At 37.7% G+C, this 19,997-nt stretch overlaps 2 protein-coding genes across 15 annotated transcripts in view; one reads left to right on the top strand and one right to left on the bottom strand.

Annotated features, from left to right (window-relative positions):
- GLDN (gliomedin) overlaps window positions 1-3,904 on the top strand; it is a 93,291-nt gene extending 89,387 nt beyond the window's left edge. For all 9 annotated transcript variants that reach the window (XM_064388624.1, XM_064388623.1, XM_064388626.1 and 6 more), the window contains one exon: window positions 2,749-3,904. In XM_064388624.1, coding sequence (XP_064244694.1) covers window positions 2,749-3,208 — 460 coding nt within the window. In that variant the 3' untranslated portion in view covers window positions 3,209-3,904. The remainder of the gene's footprint in view (window positions 1-2,748) is intronic.
- The window catches only part of DMXL2 (Dmx like 2), a 58,183-nt gene that overhangs the window by 4,918 nt on the left and 33,268 nt on the right, over window positions 1-19,997 (bottom strand). For 2 of the 6 annotated variants that reach the window (XM_064388619.1, XM_064388622.1), the window contains exons 28-44: window positions 19,590-19,838; window positions 17,838-18,019; window positions 17,393-17,523; window positions 16,813-16,898; window positions 16,372-16,573; window positions 15,083-15,200; window positions 14,234-14,296; window positions 13,753-13,839; window positions 13,552-13,673; window positions 12,760-12,898; window positions 11,786-11,846; window positions 11,583-11,710; window positions 9,933-10,010; window positions 9,249-9,340; window positions 8,621-8,673; window positions 7,792-8,009; window positions 5,204-6,662 (exon numbers count right to left, since the gene is read on the bottom strand). In XM_064388619.1, coding sequence (XP_064244689.1) covers window positions 6,453-6,662; window positions 7,792-8,009; window positions 8,621-8,673; window positions 9,249-9,340; window positions 9,933-10,010; window positions 11,583-11,710; window positions 11,786-11,846; window positions 12,760-12,898; window positions 13,552-13,673; window positions 13,753-13,839; window positions 14,234-14,296; window positions 15,083-15,200; window positions 16,372-16,573; window positions 16,813-16,898; window positions 17,393-17,523; window positions 17,838-18,019; window positions 19,590-19,838 — 2,219 coding nt within the window. In that variant the 3' untranslated portion in view covers window positions 5,204-6,452. Of the gene's footprint in view, window positions 1-697; window positions 925-3,461; window positions 3,691-4,353; window positions 4,579-5,203; window positions 6,663-7,791; window positions 8,010-8,620; window positions 8,674-9,248; window positions 9,341-9,932; window positions 10,011-11,582; window positions 11,711-11,785; window positions 11,847-12,759; window positions 12,899-13,551; window positions 13,674-13,752; window positions 13,840-14,233; window positions 14,297-15,082; window positions 15,201-16,371; window positions 16,574-16,812; window positions 16,899-17,392; window positions 17,524-17,837; window positions 18,020-19,589; window positions 19,839-19,997 lie in introns of those variants that run through there. The other 4 variants (XR_010347461.1, XR_010347460.1, XR_010347459.1 and 1 more) reach the window with 4 other exon arrangements.

The raw sequence follows: 19,997 nt of genomic DNA on the forward strand, positions 1-19,997 counted from the left end.
AATAAGCTGTGCACCTACCTGCATCTGAGTCAGAAGTGGTTCAGCTGCAGTGTGGGAGGTGTAGGTGGGTGGTTTTGTGACCCTGGCCTACTCATGAAACTTGGCTTTGCAGATCCCTTGCTCTGCTCTGCTCTGGCTGGCAGCAGCAGGAATGCTGCTGGTACAGAGGGTGCACTGAGGCACCTGCTGAGGACAGGGCGACCTGGAGAATTGCACATTCCACCGGGGAGGAGTGGCTTGTGTTTGATTTCCTCATAATAAGAAATTTCTACTACTTTCCTGATATATCTCCCCTAACTAGAACTGAGAATCACATCTCTTATTTAACGTTCTACTGAGGACAGAGACAAACAATACAAATCAACCCCAGAATCTCACCTTGTGGGAAGAGCCAAAGACAGTCCAAGGGCAAGTGAAAGATTGCTTGTGCTTTCAACTTCTTACATGACTCTGATGTCTGAGCCAAGAACATTTACTATACTTTGATGTCTGCTCCCAAGCAGGTGTGAGTGCTGCCTTCTTATATTCATGTGCATGCCAAGGAATGTGAGCAAGCTGCAAGGATTCTATAATATTTATTCTGCCAAGCACAAGCTCACTTTTTGGCAGCCTCCTTTGAACATGTTTTGGCTTTTTCTCTGGTAGTCTGTAAAAGACCATCTAAGCAATACACAGTGATAGGGCAGAGATTCCTCACCTTTGCTTGCATACTGTTAATTGGGAAATGCCTTCATGTACAGATGAACACAAACTATTTGTGGAATTTTCAAATCCTCTCAAGGAGCTGCTGAGAAATGGCCTTTCTGTTCTGTTCTTCACTCTGAGATTATTTACCTTCAGCACAGACAGACTGAGGCACTATGGATTCTGTGACACTGAAGTCCTTGAATTTGGGCTCCATAGAAGCTTCTGGGAGTAGTTGTACTGTTTTAATGGAAAATATAGGTGAGGATCTGATTATTACATTTTGCAAATGCTGAAAAAACATTCAAAAAGAGTTTCTTGTCATATTTAAAAGCAGGTAAACGTAGGTTTGTCTGAACCTTGGTGTTTTTTCTTATGATAGTCAGACCCCCAACACTGTGATAATTTCATTCTTTTTACTTTGTTTCATAACATGATTTACTATCTCTGTTATATTTGATTGACTTTGTTGATATTAGTGATAGAAAAGTGTTTGTAGCTTGAGTTCTGGTGGTTGATGAAACTATTACACTATATCTTGTCATTTACCCCAAGATGTCAGAATATTAAAGAACTTCAGAACCATTTGGAATTCCAGGCTGGACTGTCCCTGACTGGAGAAGCCCAAGAGAAGCAGGGAATTAAACCTCACATTTTTGCTCCCTTCCAGATTTTCATGTATAAATAACAGGAAAAGATATGGTGTCATGTGCTGCAGAACTTGTGTATTTCTAATGAATCTTGAGGTGCTTTCTGTCTTGTTGGCTTTTTATAGAAAAGAATCCTGAAAAAAATCTGCATTTCTGACCAACTAGCACTGTTAAGGTCTGTCCTTTTAGCCCTTGCATGAGGTTATTTATAGATGTGAAGCGATTAACAGGGTTGACACATGTATTTCTCCAATCTCCTCCAGCCTTTAACTGGGTTTTGTTTTTTGTTTATTGCACATACATGCTGCTGGAATATGGAGTTGCTGCAGATGTGAGTTTTACAAAACCTGAGGGGAATGATCTAAGTTGGGTATTCCTAACTTTTCTTACCATGATTTTTCCAATATATGCTATCAATGCTGCTTAAACAGAAAAATTATTCTCCCAGTATTTTATGTTCCTGGATCTGAACTGTTCCTGTGATTAAGCCTGTCTTTTCAGAACAAATACTTGCAAGTGTCGCAGATTCCTTTATTGAGTAGTATTTTTCCTTCCTCTATTTGAAGCATGGAGCTATACAGTGAGAGAGAAGTCAGCCACTGAAACGTGCTTCTTTGCAGAGGGCATTATTTAAAAAGATAAAGCCATGCTCTCCCTGCCTTTGCTGAAGCCCTGTGTTATTGGGTGATTAAATGCTGACAGCAGATGTGTCTCAGGAGGAGCTGATTACCCTCCTAAACCAGTAAAGGAACATGATTTAGCTGCTCACTGCTCCAGCCTCATATTATCAACCTATTAAGGAATCTCAAGGAATAAAAACAATTTTATACATCAGAGATGGAATTATTCAGGCTGTCCCATTGAGGCCAGCATAAGGTCACAATTTTGGCTCTGCAAAAGTAGGATTTTAATTCTTTTGATGTCGACTTGAGTAAACCACTGCATTATCTGGACTGTTTTCATCAGAGGAACTCCAAGACTAGGTGAAGCTGCCCAGAATTCCTGCTGCTTTGCTCAATCACATTTTCTTCCTTTAGCTCCCACGTAGTCCATAAGCAAACTTCTGTACAGATTCCATTTCCCAATTTTGGGCCTTCACCTGGCATTCAATTCTTTTTCATACCCATTCCTTTTAGTTGCTTCTTTCATCTTGGTGATAATAAAGCTCATAGACTAAATAAAGTGAAACCTACCAAAAGCAAATCCATGCTCTTGTGCACCTTTCAGATTGGTTATGACTTTGTAATTTTCTCCTGGTGTTTTGGAAGGTTCTTGGAGAACTTAATGTTAAAAGACATCAGAATGCTCATTGAACAAGAATTTTGAACACCACCTCTATCAGTGATTCCCTACCCTGTGTGTGTGTGATGAGCTCTGATCACCCATACTGAATCCTTGCTGTATCTCATTTCAGATTTGGGCTTGACAAAGACTCGCTGCACACCCTGCACATCAAAAAAGCCTTACACCAGGGCCGGAACTACCTCTTCTCTAACTCCAAGACATATTTCAACATAGCAGTGGATGAGAAGGGTCTTTGGATTATATATGCCTCAAGCACTGATGAAAATATAATGGTAGCAAACGTTGATGAAGAAAGGTTCTCAGTCAATTGGCACATCAATACCACCTATCCTAAGTCCAAGGCTGGTAATGCATTCATAGCATGTGGCATTCTGTATGTTACTGACACTAAGGACATGACAGTAAGTTTTGCTTTTGATTTACTGAAAGGGAAGCAGATTGATGCAAGGTTTAAGTTACGGTCTTCACAGTCTGTTCTTGCTATGCTTTCGTACAGTCTGAGAGACAAGAATTTGTACACGTGGGAGAATGGAAGCTTAATGGTATACCCAGTCCATTTTGGCAGATGAATATATTTTCACATGCCACCTTTGACTAAAGGATCTATTTAAAGCTCTGTGATATACACATGGGGGGGGTCTCTTCACTTGTATAATTTTCTGATTGCTGATGGTGGTTTGTGAGTGTGCATGAAAGGGAGATCTGGTGCCTTTGTATAAACACACTTCAATTACATAGGCCATCCTCATATTTTAAAAAAATTATTGTTCACTGTTGCAGATGGCATACTGCATACACATAGTTTTGTTTTTCCCATTACCCAGCTGATAATTGTGTATAATGTACATTGGTTATTCCTTGGTCATGTGCTCAGAAGAGACTATTTGTAACTTTTATTTACAATCATCTTCACTGCAATTATTTTCTAGTCAGTGATGATGGTCTAATATAAACATCTAAGTAATGAACTCTTGTGTACAAATACCTTTGTCACTTTCATTTAATTTCCATTGATTCTGTGTGATCATTTTTTCTGGACAAAGGTTTAAAGCTGTTAAAATAATGGTAATGAAAATACTTGTTTAAATAGGAAAAAAAGCAGAAAGCTTAAAATTTGACAAGTCAAATCAAGTGTTAATAATCAAAAGCAAAATCCAGCTAAAGAAAAATGGGAATAATGACATTAAATACTGAATAGACATGAATTGTGTTTCTTTAAAATTAAAGACATAACCTTTATGATTAAAATTTCATTTTTAACAAAATTTGAGTTTCTTGTGTTGCTGCAGACTCTTCCTTGGCTCTCACTGCCATGCAAACTATACCAGCATAACTTGCTTATATTTGACAAGGTATATTACTAAAATAAAATGTCCCTACGTTCATCCACACAAATGAAATCATAAAATGAAGGTTATACTTTTTTGCTGCTATTTTTAGAATCATCATACTGCTTAGTGACTTAATCTGTTGTTAACCATAATTCTGAGACTGCCAATTCACATTCAAATTTTTGAGTTAAAGGTGAGAAATAATAGGAACTTTTTAATTTTAATTTTGTTCTGGTATTTTAGATTTCTAAATTTAATGGTGGAACAAAAAGCTTTCCTGTTGTTTTATGTATCTAGATTCAAAATCATGTTCTTGGAGAACATGAATTTCTGAGCTGCCTGTGCATATTGCTAAAGTTCATGGAGTGCACTCAAATACTTACAAGCCAAGTGTTATTTAAATCCTGAACTGCACCGAGCTGTTTAATACCTGTGTGATCCAGGCCCTATTGAAGGGATTACTGAATTTGGGAATGTCTGTGCTTGCAGAACCTTGTTTAGCAAATGTGCTGGAGGAATCCCTCTGCTGCAGCTAAGCTCCAGTGTGTGGCACAGGGATGGCTGGGCTCTTCTCAGGATACTTGCTGTTATCACTAAGGCCTTGCACACTAAGGAGAGAGATGCAGAAGGGAACAAAAATCATAATTAATACTTTGAACTAGTTTATACATCAGAACTCACAGACTAAAAATTCTATTTATACCTGTGTGACACTTCACACCCCAGAGCTGCAGTTCTGTGCGCTGCTTGTGACTTTCATGGGGGGCGTGAAGGTTTTGGTTGGCAGTTTTTTCATGTTTGTTTGATTGTGGTGTTTTTTTCAAAAATGGAATTGTGGTACTAATACCACAATACAGCTAAAATACCCCTGAAGTCAGCTATACACTCAGGCAAACACAGTTTAAGTCAGATGTGATATTTTCTAGATAATGTACCTATCTCAAAGCATGGTAAACTTCTGCATAACATTGTTGAAACAATTTGGATTAATGTCTTGGAGAAGGAATAGCAAGGAAATTCTACCTCTTTTCTCTTCTTCTTGCAGCTGTGGAACTTAATTCTGTTAACCTTGCACTTGTCAAGAACAGCTGAAAACAAAATGTAAACAGCTAATCTTTTTTATTTCAGTACAGTCTGAGGTCAAGTTAAAGCTAACTCAGGAAGTATCCAGTCAATGTACTGGAGATTTAGATAAATCTGTTTAAATATAAGAAAGAGTTCTAGAATGGGCTGTTTCATGAAATAAAAGTAATTTATTTAACTTACAAAGGGAAAACTAAACAGTGACATTTACCCTTCCTTCTTTTCATACTTGTCCTACTTCACAAGCTGAAATTTAAAATCACCTTTGGAGAAAGGTGCTTTTTATTCTAGTATATCTTACAATACAGCACAGACATCAAAATTTCATTGGAGGAATAAGACAGTTTGTTAACATTTAAATACACAGACATCCATTCCAGTCCTTGAAGAACATGTTTTTTGTTTACAACAGAAAAATACATCTGACAACAGTAGCTAGTTATATTACAAGCAAACAATATTGAACTCTGCATAGTTTATACAATATACTCTGGTAATAATTTAATTACCAGTTTTATCCACTATTTACTAGCTGGCCACATAAAGCCTGACATTCATCTGAAATGTGGCATTATATGTTCCATTGGTATTCTCTTAACAGCTTCATTTAATGAAGTATTTTCTGGACAAATGATTTTCAAAACTCAAAGCTGACTAGAATGCTGGATGTCTTCACTACAAACATTTAGTGCTTACAATACATTCCTAAAGTAAAGGCAGGTGTCCAATAGAAAACATAGCTCAGAAAGAAAGGAAAATACTGTGCAAATTAAACCCCATCGCATTTAAAAATGTATTGATGTGCAAGTTACAGTATCAACTGTGCAATAATACTAACTGGGAAAAAAATCTCAGCATAAAATGATACATCTCTCACAGTACGTCCTTGATTGCACATGTTCCACGGCGTTTGCATCACTTCCTGCAGAAATCAAATACACTGAGTACCCTTAATTAAAACTAAACTATTTTACAATGAGAAGTTGTATACATGCTTCATTTAGCGGGAAAAACTGGAATAAAAGTAATCAGAATCACGTCAGAAATGCTTACTGACTTGTAGAGCCACAGTGCTTGTGAAGTGACTGACAACTGTCAGGATCTTAACAACACTCACAAAATGCAGCTTGTGGGTTACTGAGCAATAACCCCCCCATAACCAACAATACTGGGTTGAATTCCTTGCTTTTACAATCCAGTACATGCATTTCCTCCCCAGTGATCCTTATGGGCATATTCAAAATATACCTGTTGTAAAAGTGTTGGTTTTCTCCCCATAATACTTAATGCTGCAGTAACTGATTTGAAAGGAAACACAATGTTTTCTTTCCACAGTGCATACCACTGTTTTTAGCTACTCATAGGGACATTACAGAAACCAGGATTAGCTCACAGAACGCTACAGAATGTCAAAAATGCCTGAAGGTACATTGAAAGCATTGGGAAGAACCCTCATTTTCAGTGTGCCATCTGCTCCACAGGAGAAGATACGATTGCCTTGCACAGTCTCAATCTGGGTGACACCAGCACCAATATTTCTGAAAAGGGATTGCTTAGCATGTTCATTTTTAAACGAATGAATTAAATTGTAGCCAGTCAGTCTCCACACCTGTATCAAAAGAATGACAAAAGGAGATTGGTATTAAAGGATTTGTATTTTTCCCCCTAATGTTTCAGATTCCTGGCTGTTCTAAACTCTATTGAGAAAGATAAAAGGATATTTTTTTTTTGTTGCCTCATTGCAACAATTACTACAAGTCCAAGAGTCTTGAGAGGCTGCTGATGCAGTGTAAGGCTGCCTTAATGTGGGCTAGCTGGGTATTGGGCAGGGTGAAGCTTCCCTATGTTACCTGATCAGAGTCCCTCTCCCAGCTGCCCCGCAAGAAAGCTGCAGAAATGAAAAGGTTTTTTAATTCAAGATGACTACTGTCAGCTTTTCAGCACCTGGAAATGCTTTTCTGCTAAGGAAAGCTGCAGAGAGTAAGCTGCACAATTAATAAGTGTGCAGAGTGGTAGGAAACACAGCTGCCTGTTGTGTCCTAAGTAGCAGGAGCCTCAGCAAGGCCAGGCCATGAAAGCCCCTGCAAAGAAGTCATCCAGAAAAGGGAAGAAATTGTATTCACCCTCCCTTTACCATATTGTATTTCCTTCCCTCAGTATTCAGAAAAAATGGCCCTTAAAACAGGGACTGTATTTCTTTGGTGGGTTTTTTTTTTTTGTGTGTGTTTGTTTGTTTTGTTCATTTGTTTTCATGTTGGTGTTTGTTTCTTGCTACTCTGACCTCTCAGTAGCTGTCTGGGGCTACAGCATCAGGATAAAAAAATAGAACTTGGTGATACAGAAAGTTTACACAATGTTGAAGTTGCTGAGCGCCCCCTGTGTTACAAAGAACTGTCCAGCAGGAAAGCCAGAATATTTTTAAGTGAGAGAAAAACAAAGGTAAGATTTCAGAACTGTGCACTTTGCTTTATCCACTTAAAATCAGTCTCACAACCTTAAAAAGACTATTCTTTAGAGGAGAAAAAAACCTACTTGCTTTAGAAGCCTAGCAGTACATTTCAGTTTACAGAATAAATATAAAGCAAGCAGGCTATACTTGTATCAGTAATAGAAGTGTAGGTTTGGGGGTTTGAGGATTGTTTTTGTTTTGTTACTGCATTTATCTGGCTATTTACATAAGACAACACACTTCTCCAGCCAAACACCCTCCTCCAGAAGCCAGCTCCTCCATGCCTTACCTTCATGTTGCCTTCAGCTGAGCCTGTAACAAAATAGTCCTCGGAAGGATCCAGTGCAAGGGCCTTAACAGCTGACTCGTGTGCTTGGAAGGTGAACAGGATTTGCCTCTGTCTGATGTCAAAGATGCAGATATATCCCTTCCTACCTCCAGAAATGAGCAGTTGATGCTTGGGCGCATACTGAAGTACTGTGGCACCGTGGTCGTGACAAGTGAAGGCTGAAGAACAAGGATGTCAGAATAGATTTGAAACTGTAAGTTATCAATCTTAAAATGCCTTTCTTCTATAAATTGCTACCTGAATATTTTCTATCTTTGCAGACACATTCCTTCATATGGGTAATGTCTTATCAGCTGACAGCTTAGTGCTTTCATAAGAAATACCTAGATCTAATGCACAAGAAAGCATGATATGCAGTCTAAGTTACTTTAGAATACAGGGTCATACCTGAATTTAAAATTTGAGAAAATATAAAATTCATTATATGAAGTTCAGATAAATTCCTGATTTAGAAAAAGTATAGCTGATCTTGAGCAACCTGGTCTAGTGAAAGGTGTCCCTGCCCATGGCAAGGGGAGTGGAAAGAGATGATTTTTAAAGTCCCTTCCAACCCAAACAATTCTGTGATGTTCTTCCTTCATACTTTTCCATATAGAGCAGATTAACATCATGGTAGAGAACATGCAGAACCAGGTTCATGTATTCGTGTGCAAAACAAACTTAGATCTGTTCCCCAGTATAAGGTTTTCCCCTTGTCCCAATTGCACACACAAGCTGTATTTCCTTAGTCAGTAAGAAGCAGAGGTTTAATTTTCACCATAGTACTTACCATGTATAAGACTGTTACTAGATGAAACCAAGGTGTCCCAGAGGCACACATTTCTGAGGGAGAAAAAAACCAAAATCATTATGGCCTCTTTCCAAGTGACTCATGGGGTGACACGACTTCAAAAGTGCTCACATTTTATGTCAGTCTAGAAGGCAGAAGTGAACATTCTGCAGACATTGGAGAGCATTTGCAAAGAACTAAGAGTTTTAATCATTTTCTTTGCTCTTTTATGCTTTTTAGTAGAACCATACCTTCTACTCTTTAAATGTGCACTTATCAAAGGTTGTTTCAAATAATTCTAGAAGTTATTCTTTTCAGAGAAAAAGAATTATCTTGCTTTGCTGAACAGATTTTTACCCCCAGCAACAGCATCATGTCAAAGTAGTTGCATTGGGAATACAACCTGAAAAAACTGGTTAATTATTGACCACTCCTCACACAAACAAAACTTGGAAACAAGCAACTGAAGAAATGATATTCAAAGAAATTATCTGGCAAGTTCAAGCAGTAACAAAACTTAGAACAGTGAGCCTTAAAATGTCAGCCATACATTAATGCCCAAGAGCTTAGCAAGTTAAGGGAGATGAAAAAGCAGTTTTGAAATTCTTCATTGTTTCTTTAAACACACCTGTTATCATTGGATTGTCCCGATGTAGCAACTAGACTTGAGGAGGTTATAAATGCAAAGTCACTTGTGGTTTTACTGTGGCACTGCCAACTCTATTAAAAACAAAACAAACAGAAAAGTGCAATCTTACCAGTTGTTATTTGCATCAGAAGTAACTACTGTCAGTCTGATGTCAGTGATAGCAAAACACAAAGAGTCTTTGAAACAAAGCTTAAAAACTGACAGTTTGAAACTGAGAATGGATCAATGGACTAAAATCCAGTATAAAATGAAAAATACTACAATAAGTGACAAAGAACAAATCTGCAGTACAGTGTACGACAACAGCCTGAGTTTTAAATTAACCATGGTCTTCATGTTAAGAAGCAGTGAAATGTATTGAAGAGTGTATTTTTAATAAGTTTTGGGGTTATAGTCATTAGTTGTGGCTCTGATTATTAATTTGAACACAGGAAATGTTGAAGGAGTATTTGTAATTACACTGTAGCTTATGGTTATAGTGCAATTGATTTTGCAAAGATCATTGAAACTCTGCAGTTGTTTTGATGAAGTGTGCCAGTTAAAAAGCAGCAAAATCAAATATGTCTCATTAAAGTTGTATGCTCTGGGCCTGTCTCAAGTTTCAAAGACTTTGCTTTTCTCTACAATAATAATAAAAACAGTAAAAAAATTCTGTTTACTTACCAGGTAGGGCTTAGGATTTGAGGTGGTTTGGTTTACTTGCCAAATACTTAGAAAACCTTCACCATCAGCAACACCACACTGTAAGGAATAAACTGCATTTATTAGCATGGCATGGTGGTTACTGGATGCTTCATGTTAGTAAACTGCTGACTTCAGGGAAAAAGCCACCTGAACTACCAAACCTTCCCCTGAAAATTGAATATCAATAACAATGACCGTCAAGACAAAAAAAACCAAAACTAGTTTAGAAGCCAAGTGAGTTCAGTGCTGATTGTTTAATGATTATTTAATGATTGATGCTCTCCTGCATACTCACTTCTGTTCTGGAAATGCAGAAAGCATGGAAGCTTATCTTCCAAATCCTAATGTTAGATGCTAAAGCTAACAAAGGCATCATTACTCCATGACTCTGCTTGAAAATGCTAAAAAAGTAAGATACATGATAGCATGCCATAAAAGCATGATAAGAACAATTGTGGAAAGATTGTAGTCATGAATGGTAAGATAAGTGAGCTAGCTATATTTGTTAACCAAAATGAATAACATTTGATATTGTATATTCTATGCAGCATGTTCTGTGTTTTACAAAATAATTTTAGAAATATTTAGAAATACTTTTCATATTTTCTCTTTTCAGTTGGAGTTCACAAATCCTGCCCACATGACCTTCATGTGAAGCACAGCAACACCAAGTACTTCTTAATTTCTAACTTAAGATTGATTCCCACATAATGGTAAGTTTGCAATATCTCAGAGCACAATCAAAATACATTTTTATAATAAGTTTTAGGCTAAGTTTAAATGACATTGTATCCACCTGAAAATATATATGCTGAGAGATACTTTATATTTCTAGCTATTTCACCTTTGCTGTTTTATAGCTATGTACAGTCATGCCCAAACACCTTTAATTCACTTTTTATAGCTTTTAACTATAATGAAGTGAAATATTTTGCCAGTAAAAATACAGACAAGACCTGTTAAAATAATAGAAGAGGCAACATGAAAAACTGAAAAGGTGGGTATTCCTCCCAATTTCTTTCTCTATTCTTCTTTCTGGATTTCATATCCCTCACAGAGTCACTTCTGGCCAAAGCATGTCTTTTCATACTCTTTCTGCTCTCCACTCTAGTGGAATACACTCACAGTCTTCAACTTATGGCCTGAATTATCCCTGTCTTCCACGTTCTTCTAGGTATTGCATTCTATGAAAACTTTATTTTGGCCAGAATGTAGGGAGGCACTTCTTGAAGACCTGTGCCTGTAATGATTGACAGCTGGACTTGATGATCTTGGGGGTCTTTTCCAGCCCTAATGATTCTATTATTGATAAAAGTGTACATCTATAAAATAAGGAATCTCCGTAGTTTCTAAAAAATATTTAATTTTAGAAGGTCACCACATGGTGTGGAAATGTGGCAAATAGGATATGGGATAGCAGTGTGGAGCTGAGAGAAGAGAAAGCAGGTCAGGGTTCATTACAAAGCTCCCACATGCAGCCAAGATGCACAACACAATATAATTGTTCTAGGGCATCCTAAGTGTTCTGCATGGCAGCAGTAAAACTGCTTTAGAGGTCACAGCACAACCAAACGTTTCCTTGTGAATAAAAACTCCAGCCCCCCCCCAAACCCTAGATGTTGTACTTACCTTATTTCCCTGGGCATTGAAATACATCCTTGTCACCCTGGCATTCCCAGCCTGCTGGAAGCACACCAGCTGCTGTGGCCTTGTCCACTCAAACATTCGGACACTTCCATCTTGTGCTCCTGTAAGATCTAAGATTAAAAGATGATCATTAACAGTACAGTATTTTGTAAAAATTATAAATTCCATACTAATGATTCACTTACAATACTGATGGACTGGATGTGAAGCCATTCTCTTGACGTTATTCAGATTTCTTTTAATCAGCTTTATATGAAACAAAGAAAAATGAAAATAATTTTGAAAAATACAAACACACTATTCAATTTTGTTTATACTATTACATGGTAAGTGTCCCCTAGTTAAAAAATCCCAAAATCTATTAAGCTAACATTATTTGAATGGTCCTACATCAAAATTCCCATAAGAAAGAAAACTGTTGGTGGTTTTTCATGAACAGGATGGGATTGCTGGGGTACATTCCTTGAGCTTTATTGCAGGACCAGTCTCATTACACAGTTGAGACAAATGGCAGATGGCAACAGCTCATGTCTTGCCAGCAGCCGCCAAAGATTTCTTTGTTACAGAGCATTTTAAAAACTTTCTAGCCAGTAGCAGACAATTGTTCTAGCCTATGTCTAAAAGCACACGTACACCTGCTTCACACAATGCTTGCTTGTATGCTTTCTATTAGCAACACACAATACTTCATTATTAAGCTTAAAACTTTCTACTATAACAATGCATAAGCATATTTTTCTGCAGTCTTAAGGTCTATCTTGGCCAAGCCTAAAACTCAAATTATTGTTTCATGTCCTTGCTTGCTGTACTATTGTAACTTTTCTACTTTCAGCCTTTGCAGCTGCAGCCAGCTCTAATTTCATTCTCTTTCTGTTTCTAAGGCCTGCTTTCCCAGCTTTCTGAAAGTCTTCTTACCTTTACTATTTCCCACAATAAACCACCCAGACTGACCCATTATTTTCTATATCACAATAATTCTGTGCCACAGTATATGAGAAAATGTTTAGTTTGGCCTTCTTTTTGGCCAGGTCTTGGTTGCTGTTGGCCTTTCATGTCAATACTGGATTGACATATGATGACTAATGCACACTAGGTCTCTCTAGTAAGTAACAGATGATGAACACCAGCTCTCCTGAGCTGCACACACAGAAGTACTCACCACACCAGCTCCAGTGCTGGTTTGCCCAGTGCCTAGCCAGGGCATGGATGGAGATGGCTGGATCTGACTCACTCCAAATGATGGTGCACTTGAAGGAGCCAGTGTTGTGGTAGAACCACGGAAGTCAACGTCATCAGAACTGTAAAAGAACAGTTCTGCTTTAAACAAACACTTCTTTGCTCCTAATAATCTTTAATATTTGTCAAGAGCCTAATGGCAGTGGGTAGAGGAAGTGACAATAATGAGGCTATAAATTGATAATTCCTGCACTTACGCAATACAAATTCTTTCCATGAGCCCCAAATCTATCCACGTTTAATCTCAAGAGAGGATCCCAGTATAAGAATATAAACTTCCCTGAGAAGAATATTGTTGGGCTGTCCCTGACCTGTGTGTGCAGTGTGCAGGGAGCTGGTGCAGAGGAGTGCTCGCTGCAGGTGATGCACTGACAGCTCTCAGCACAGGAATGGAGGGGACAGAACAGCCAGCATCAGCTACCACAGCTGCCCTCCACACTGCACTGATGCAAGGGAACTGCAGGGTGTCCAAGGCAGCACTTCCTTCATTATCTTATGCACCACATGGGATTTCACTTCACTGCACACTGCACACATTCTTAAAGACAGTAATTATTCTCTTGCTTTCCCTCACTTGCAAAGCAATCTGAAACCTACCGAAGAAGAGTAATTAATGTTTTTTGTATGCTCCATTTGTGCTTACACAGGTAATACAGACACAGCCTCACAGAATATCAATACTCTTATTAATATAACCACAAAGAAACAATCCTACCTTTTAGACTCTCTGTCATATTCTTCCCCAATCCATATAAACGACTGAGCAGCCAGTAGAGCTGAAATATCAAGTTCTTGAACATCATGTGTAGATGCCAAAACAATTTCATTGCTGTTTGCCTATGCAGCACAAACACAAAATTTATACTAACTATAATTAAGATATTTTATTACATTTCTTGTAGTATTTGAGGCTTACCTTGTTAACTGCAAATGCCATTATCATATCTGATTCTTTGTGAATGATTTTTGCTTTTCCTCCAGGGTATCCAAGATCTGCTTCAACCTACAAAACATTTATAAAAAGCTTCAATTAGTGTGAAAATCCATTTTTTAGTGATACATTCAGAGTGCAAAAATCTATACAAAATTCATGCAAGAAAAGTTCAGTGGCCTTAGCATTGTTTCAGTAGCTACACTTTAGACTTCTCATACTCTTTGGTGTTCTAGTAGCCAAAAGTGATATTTGAGTGTAAGAAACACAAAGTTGTGTGTGCAACACTATTTACAAGGTGTTCACTCATCCCAATTATCAGGACATCTGAAGTTAGTTCATGGATTAAAAGCCTGTCACACAGACTACACAGAACACACAGCTTCTGTTAGTCACATTAGAAAAGAAAAGCCAGTTCCACAGAACTTTTAAGAATGTGCTAGAGGTTTGGGAGAAGGGATACTACCTTGTTTTTGTGATCTTCTGCTACGCAGTTTTGTTTGACCTGCTCCACACGATCTTCTACAGACTACATAACATCACACAGTCACAAACACAAAACACATGCACAAACAAATATAAAAAAAGAATGAAACATTCCAAACTAGATTTTAAAGGCCACTCTGTCAGTAAATGATGACAAATGTATTTTTAACTTTTTATAAAAGGCACAGAAACTAAGACAGGAAGCTAAACAAACTCACTTAAAATGTAATGCCTCCTAGATGAACACAAAATGTATGATATAGTAAATAAATGGAGGAATAATACACACACAAACTCCATACTTACAGGAATTCTAAAAGATACCAAATAATATACTTATTTCCCATGATAATTATGTGCTTGCTTAAATTTTCAGTCAGAACATAGCAGTTGCAACTGGTACAATTTGTAAAGCCCCATATTATATATTGCTATATAATATTACCTTTATATGTATATATTACTCATGCATATATACATATACACAAATGAATAGCACATTTAAATTTCTTTTTCAGTATGACACACCAAAAAAAGAAAGAATTTTCAAATTTCTTTGCTTGTTACTGTTATTGCAAATGTTCTGTTTATTAGGATAGTATTCAAATACATAAAGGTGAAATATGACTTGTTTAAAAATATTTGGTTCAGTTGCTATCCCAATCAACAACATGGCAGTCATGTTGATTTTGAAAAAAAATCCAAACATTGTTAAATGAGAGAAACTGAAATGTCAGTGAAAAATGGGAAGAAAAACTAAATACTGAGGAGACTACAAAACAGTTATAATTGAGCTTTTTTTTAAAAAAAAGTTACATCCTTTGTTTACCTCACTCTGCTTTCTTTTCTTTGTGAATATATATCTTATGAAAGTCTCCTGAAGAAGTTCTTGCTTCACAAGAAAATGCCAGAGCCTTTTTGCTGGAAGAGCTGAGTAATCCTTTGATCTGCATAAAACAGAAGAAAGAAAGAAACACAGAGTATCCGGAGTTAGAAGGGACCCACAAGGATCATTGAAGTCTAACTCAAATCTGAGAATTCGACCATGTGCCTGAGAGTGTTGATCAAATACTTCTGGAACTTCGTTGGTGGTGCTGTGCCCACCTCCCCAGGGAGCCTGTTCCAGTGCCCAGCCATCTCCTGGGTGAAGAAGCTTTTTCTCATTACACACCTAAGCCTCCACTGACATAGCTTCAGGCCATTCATTCCCTCATGTCCTGTCACCGTCACCAGGGAGCAGAGATCAGTGCCTGCTCCTCCTCTTCCCCTCACAAGGAGGCTGTACCTGCAGCGAGGTCTGCCCTCAGTCTCCTCCAGGCTGAACAGACCCAGTGCCCTCAGCTGCTCCTCACACGGCTTCACCTCCAGACCCTTCACCACCTTCACTGCCCTCCTTTGAATGCTCCCAAATTGTTTTATATCTTTATTGTGGCACCCAAAACTGCCCCAGCCCTCGAGGTGAGGCTGCCCCGGTGCAGAGCAGAGTAGGACAAGCCTCTCCCTTTCCTGGCTGGCTGTCCTGTTCCTGATGCCCCCAGGACACACTTGGCCCTCCTGGCTTGCCAGGGCACTGCTGACTCATTTTGCACTGTTGACTCAGTTGTAGTTTAATATATTGAGAAAAGCAAGCTATTTCTGAATTGAAAACACAGTTCACTATCTGCATTTACAGACACCTCCAGGCATGACACTGTCTAAACACAAGAGGATTAGCCTTAAAAGGACCTTAGTACAACTGTCTTTCTCCTCCCCCAGACATCTGCATGTATTATATAACTCTGCTGCTGCTGGGATAGAGTGAGAGACAACTGCTACTGAAGGAATAGTCAAACAGGTTGAATAGGGTGTTTCCAGCAGCAGCCACTGCCCTTGATTCCTACAACCTCTGCTCTTTCCTCATTTTCCTCTCTTGTTGCAGTTGTGAGAAGTGCAGCAGAGGAAGTAAAGGCAGCCGCATAAGAATGAACAAAGGGATGTGGGAAAATGGTTTCTGTAAAACACCGGCTACTAGACTTAAGAGCTAGACAATCTTTGTTTGGCTGTTTAACATGAGGAGGAAATGCTCTTTAGAATTTTTGTGATCAAAGAATGTGGTTTTGCTAGCAAAAAAATACTTACTTGAATGGTGTGTTCTCAGGTTCAATCATGGCTTTATTGCGGAGAATAGCTGGTCCTGCCCCTACACCCAGGTCACTGGGGTAAGTATTGATGTAGTTTGGAGGTGGACCTTCAAACTGGTCCATTCTATCTTGAAGAATCTGTTCCCAGTGTTCTAAATTTTTTATTACAGCAATGCCCAATGGAGATGTTACAGGCAGATCTAAACAGAAATATTAATGAAGTAAGGCTCAGAGAAAAAAAAATATTAAGCTACAGTGAATATAAAATCCCCATAACAACATAACCATCAAAAAAAATCTTGAAAGGAAATGTACATGTTGGCAATTGTAATAAATAATATATTTAATTATTTTAATTTTAAAGTTAAAATTAGAACATGAAGTCCAATAGAAAGCCATATATGCAGAAAAATAAAATGTAAAGCAGGATTTAGCATACCAGTGAATTCCAGACCAGCAATGGGAAAGAAGTTCTTAATGTTGTGCAGAACTAATTTTACCATTGTCAGATGTAGAAGAGCCCAGCTGTATAAAAAGAATAGATTTAGTCACGTTAAAAAACCATTAAGAGTTATCTACAGAGTTTTTTTCATCTTCAAGCAAATACACAGGTTAGAAAAACACTGTAGGAAGGTTGTATTTAACCTGCACCTCACTGATAAACTCCATGCTTGAATCAGCAGTCTAAACCATTATTCTAAAGCTGGCATTGTGCTACATTATTTTGAGCCTTAAAACTGAAAATGGGTGTTTCTCAGTTCTTTTCCCCTCCCCAAAAAACTGCAAACCACACAACTTTAACTTCCTAATCCCTTTTTTCTGGCAAGTAAATGGGGAACTGTTGTTGTGATGAGAATTTGTAATTTCTGTAATCCCACTGCCACAGGCAAGTCTGCCCACAGTACTAAAATTGTTTCAATTATGTTGGATGGTGCAGAAGATCCATAAGTTTTTTGTATTTGGAAGCAAAGGTAAGCATTTAACAAAATTATTCTAAAATAGTGACAATTTCTGCTGACCTGTAAGAATTGGCATCAGTGTGTTCCTGGATCTGCACATCAGAGAGGAAAGCATCATCCTCTTCCTCATCACTGTGAATGCTTTCATCAGAATCATAGATAACACCACTGTCTGATAAAGGGAGAAAGGGCTGCAATGCAAAGCAAAAGTCTGGATAAAAACAATATTCTCATCTCTTCTCTGACTTCATTTATGAGTCTCATAGAATTTAAGTGACAGCAATTTAACCTCTAAGTCAATATCCCTAGAAATACAAATAATTAGCAAGGGGGGGTAAGTGTTAATCACCATTACTGACAAGAGGCATGTTTTGAAAGTGAAGTAATAGACTTGTAAGCTCTTTTTCCTTTATCATCAGGATAATATTCTGCATCTCACTACTAAGAGTGCTCAAAATTTTCACTTTATTTTTGTCCTTTAAAACTTGATGGCATTTTCAATTACCTTTGCCATAAAATAGTCCCACATGCTGAGTTCTGGAGGAATAAACTTTTCTTTGTAAGAGGGTCTTTCTGCAGGTACAGGTGGTGGCACATTGCTGTCTTTTACTGGTCTTCCTGGCACCAGCATTCTCATGTTGAACCGACGGCGGTGTTTATCCATTTCTTCTGATGGAAGAGGAGGTGCTAAATTCAGGTAATTAAAAAAAGCTGATATTAGTATTGCATCTTTAAAATGTCTGTATTTTATAACTGAAGCAACTAACACCACTGTTATTAGTACTAATTTCTACTGATTTAGAATCAAAGCCAGCCTAAATAAAGTAAGTGCAATCAAAAAAAGTTTCATTATGATAAATTCAATAACTGTGGCATTTAGACATTGGATATATTTTGAAAAATACATTTTAGATTTAGATACTAGATTAAGTTCTTAAGAGATGTAGCTTTTTAAAAAGTCTTTTAGCTAAAAATTTCTCAAGAAAGAAATAAGGAAACTCAGAAACTTTGTTGAGAAATAATGGAATATGTAAAATATCACTAAACATTATCCTGCACAATTAGCAGTTACTCAAATATAAACCAAGGAATTCTTAGGGTAGCAAAGAAAATACCTGAATAGAAAGACAGGCTTTTTGACAATTGAAGTCTACTTGCAAGGATTATGATTTAAAATGCCTCAACAGTAACCAAAATATTAATGTGGAATTTGTTTTTCAAAGTGCTATTGGCCTGCCAACATTGAATATTACACTTACTTTATTACAAGGGAGCTAGGTATTTAAAAGCTATTGTTTGTCCAAAAAAGCCACTACCAACACTCATCTACACTGCAAGTCTTTACAAACCTTCATTACCATCCTCTGCAACATCAGAAGCTGTAGCAGCTTGAAGGTTAAAGGAAAACAGAATACATCTCAAATGAACACAACTTATAGAAGTTATTAATGCTATTACCTTATGAAAATAGTTGCCCTAAATGAGTTTAACTTATTCCATGAATGACAGATACCTGTTGTATATACTTGTAATGGTGCAATGCCTCATTACTGTTTGGTTTTATATTCTGGAGAGAGAATGTCTCATTTTTGCATAAGTTTCAAGCCTATTGGTGATTTAAAAGTCTGTGTGATCTGATTTTCAGTATTGCTGAAGTTTATCACAAATGGTTGTATCTGTCTTTGTCTTCAGAGTCTGAATTCAATCTCTACCTTTGCTTTTGCTCATGCAGCATATTAACACTTGCTCATCTTTGTAAAAATCCTGGGTTTAGTTGGAGCTTACATACGCATGAGCTGTTTTTCTGCCAGATGGAAGTTGGTATTTCTTCTCTGTGGTCTTGTGCTAGGTGAAATTCTACCTTGCAATATAAACTGATTTCAGAAATATTGTTTCCTACTTACTGCAGTCATTAAATAACAACACTCATTTCCCATAAAAAACCCATAGGTATTAACACTGATTTATATCACCTGGGTTTTTTTTCCCTAAAAATAATGGCTGGAAGTCCTGAAAAATATTATAAATAAGCATTTAATATTACTATAATAACTATACAGTTTTATGGCAAATACAAAATGTGTTGTATACCATTACAAAGGACAACTGTGAGGCTATTATTTGTTTCAGCTTTTTAGTGAATGTGTTTTCTTGCCGGTAGTTTCTTAAATTCTGTTCTTTAAAAGGAAGGAAGGTTCTCCTACCAGAAGAGGCATAAAATGCACATCATTAATGTGACCTGCAGGGAGCAGTGTACCTGGGATGTTCTCGGACTGCCGGCGGGGTTTCACGAGCAGCTTGACGCCCCCTCCAAAGACAGCAGCCCACATGCGGCTGTTGAGCGGGTGCGCCGCCAGCCGGAACAGCTCGTTACACGAGTTGGTGGCCAGGGCGTGGATCAGCAGACTCAGGTACACGGCTACCACAGCTTCACACAGCAGGATGTTCAGCTTTGGTTGGTCTTCATCCTGAGCTGAACTTAAGAGGTTGATAAGTGAACTCACACCTGCAAAGAGGAAACATTATGGGATTAAATGAGTAGGAGGACAAATGGACAAAAAGGAAATGTTTTACCTTTACACTTTATGGTAAACGCTAGTAGCCACATGGTGCTTTTATTCAGATGAAACATACTGTTAACAGTTTCCTTAAAATCAAAAATATC

The sequence above is a fragment of the Passer domesticus genome, chromosome 14 (genome assembly GCF_036417665.1).
Source record: "Passer domesticus isolate bPasDom1 chromosome 14, bPasDom1.hap1, whole genome shotgun sequence".
In the NCBI taxonomy this organism is placed as follows: Eukaryota; Metazoa; Chordata; class Aves; order Passeriformes; family Passeridae; genus Passer; species Passer domesticus.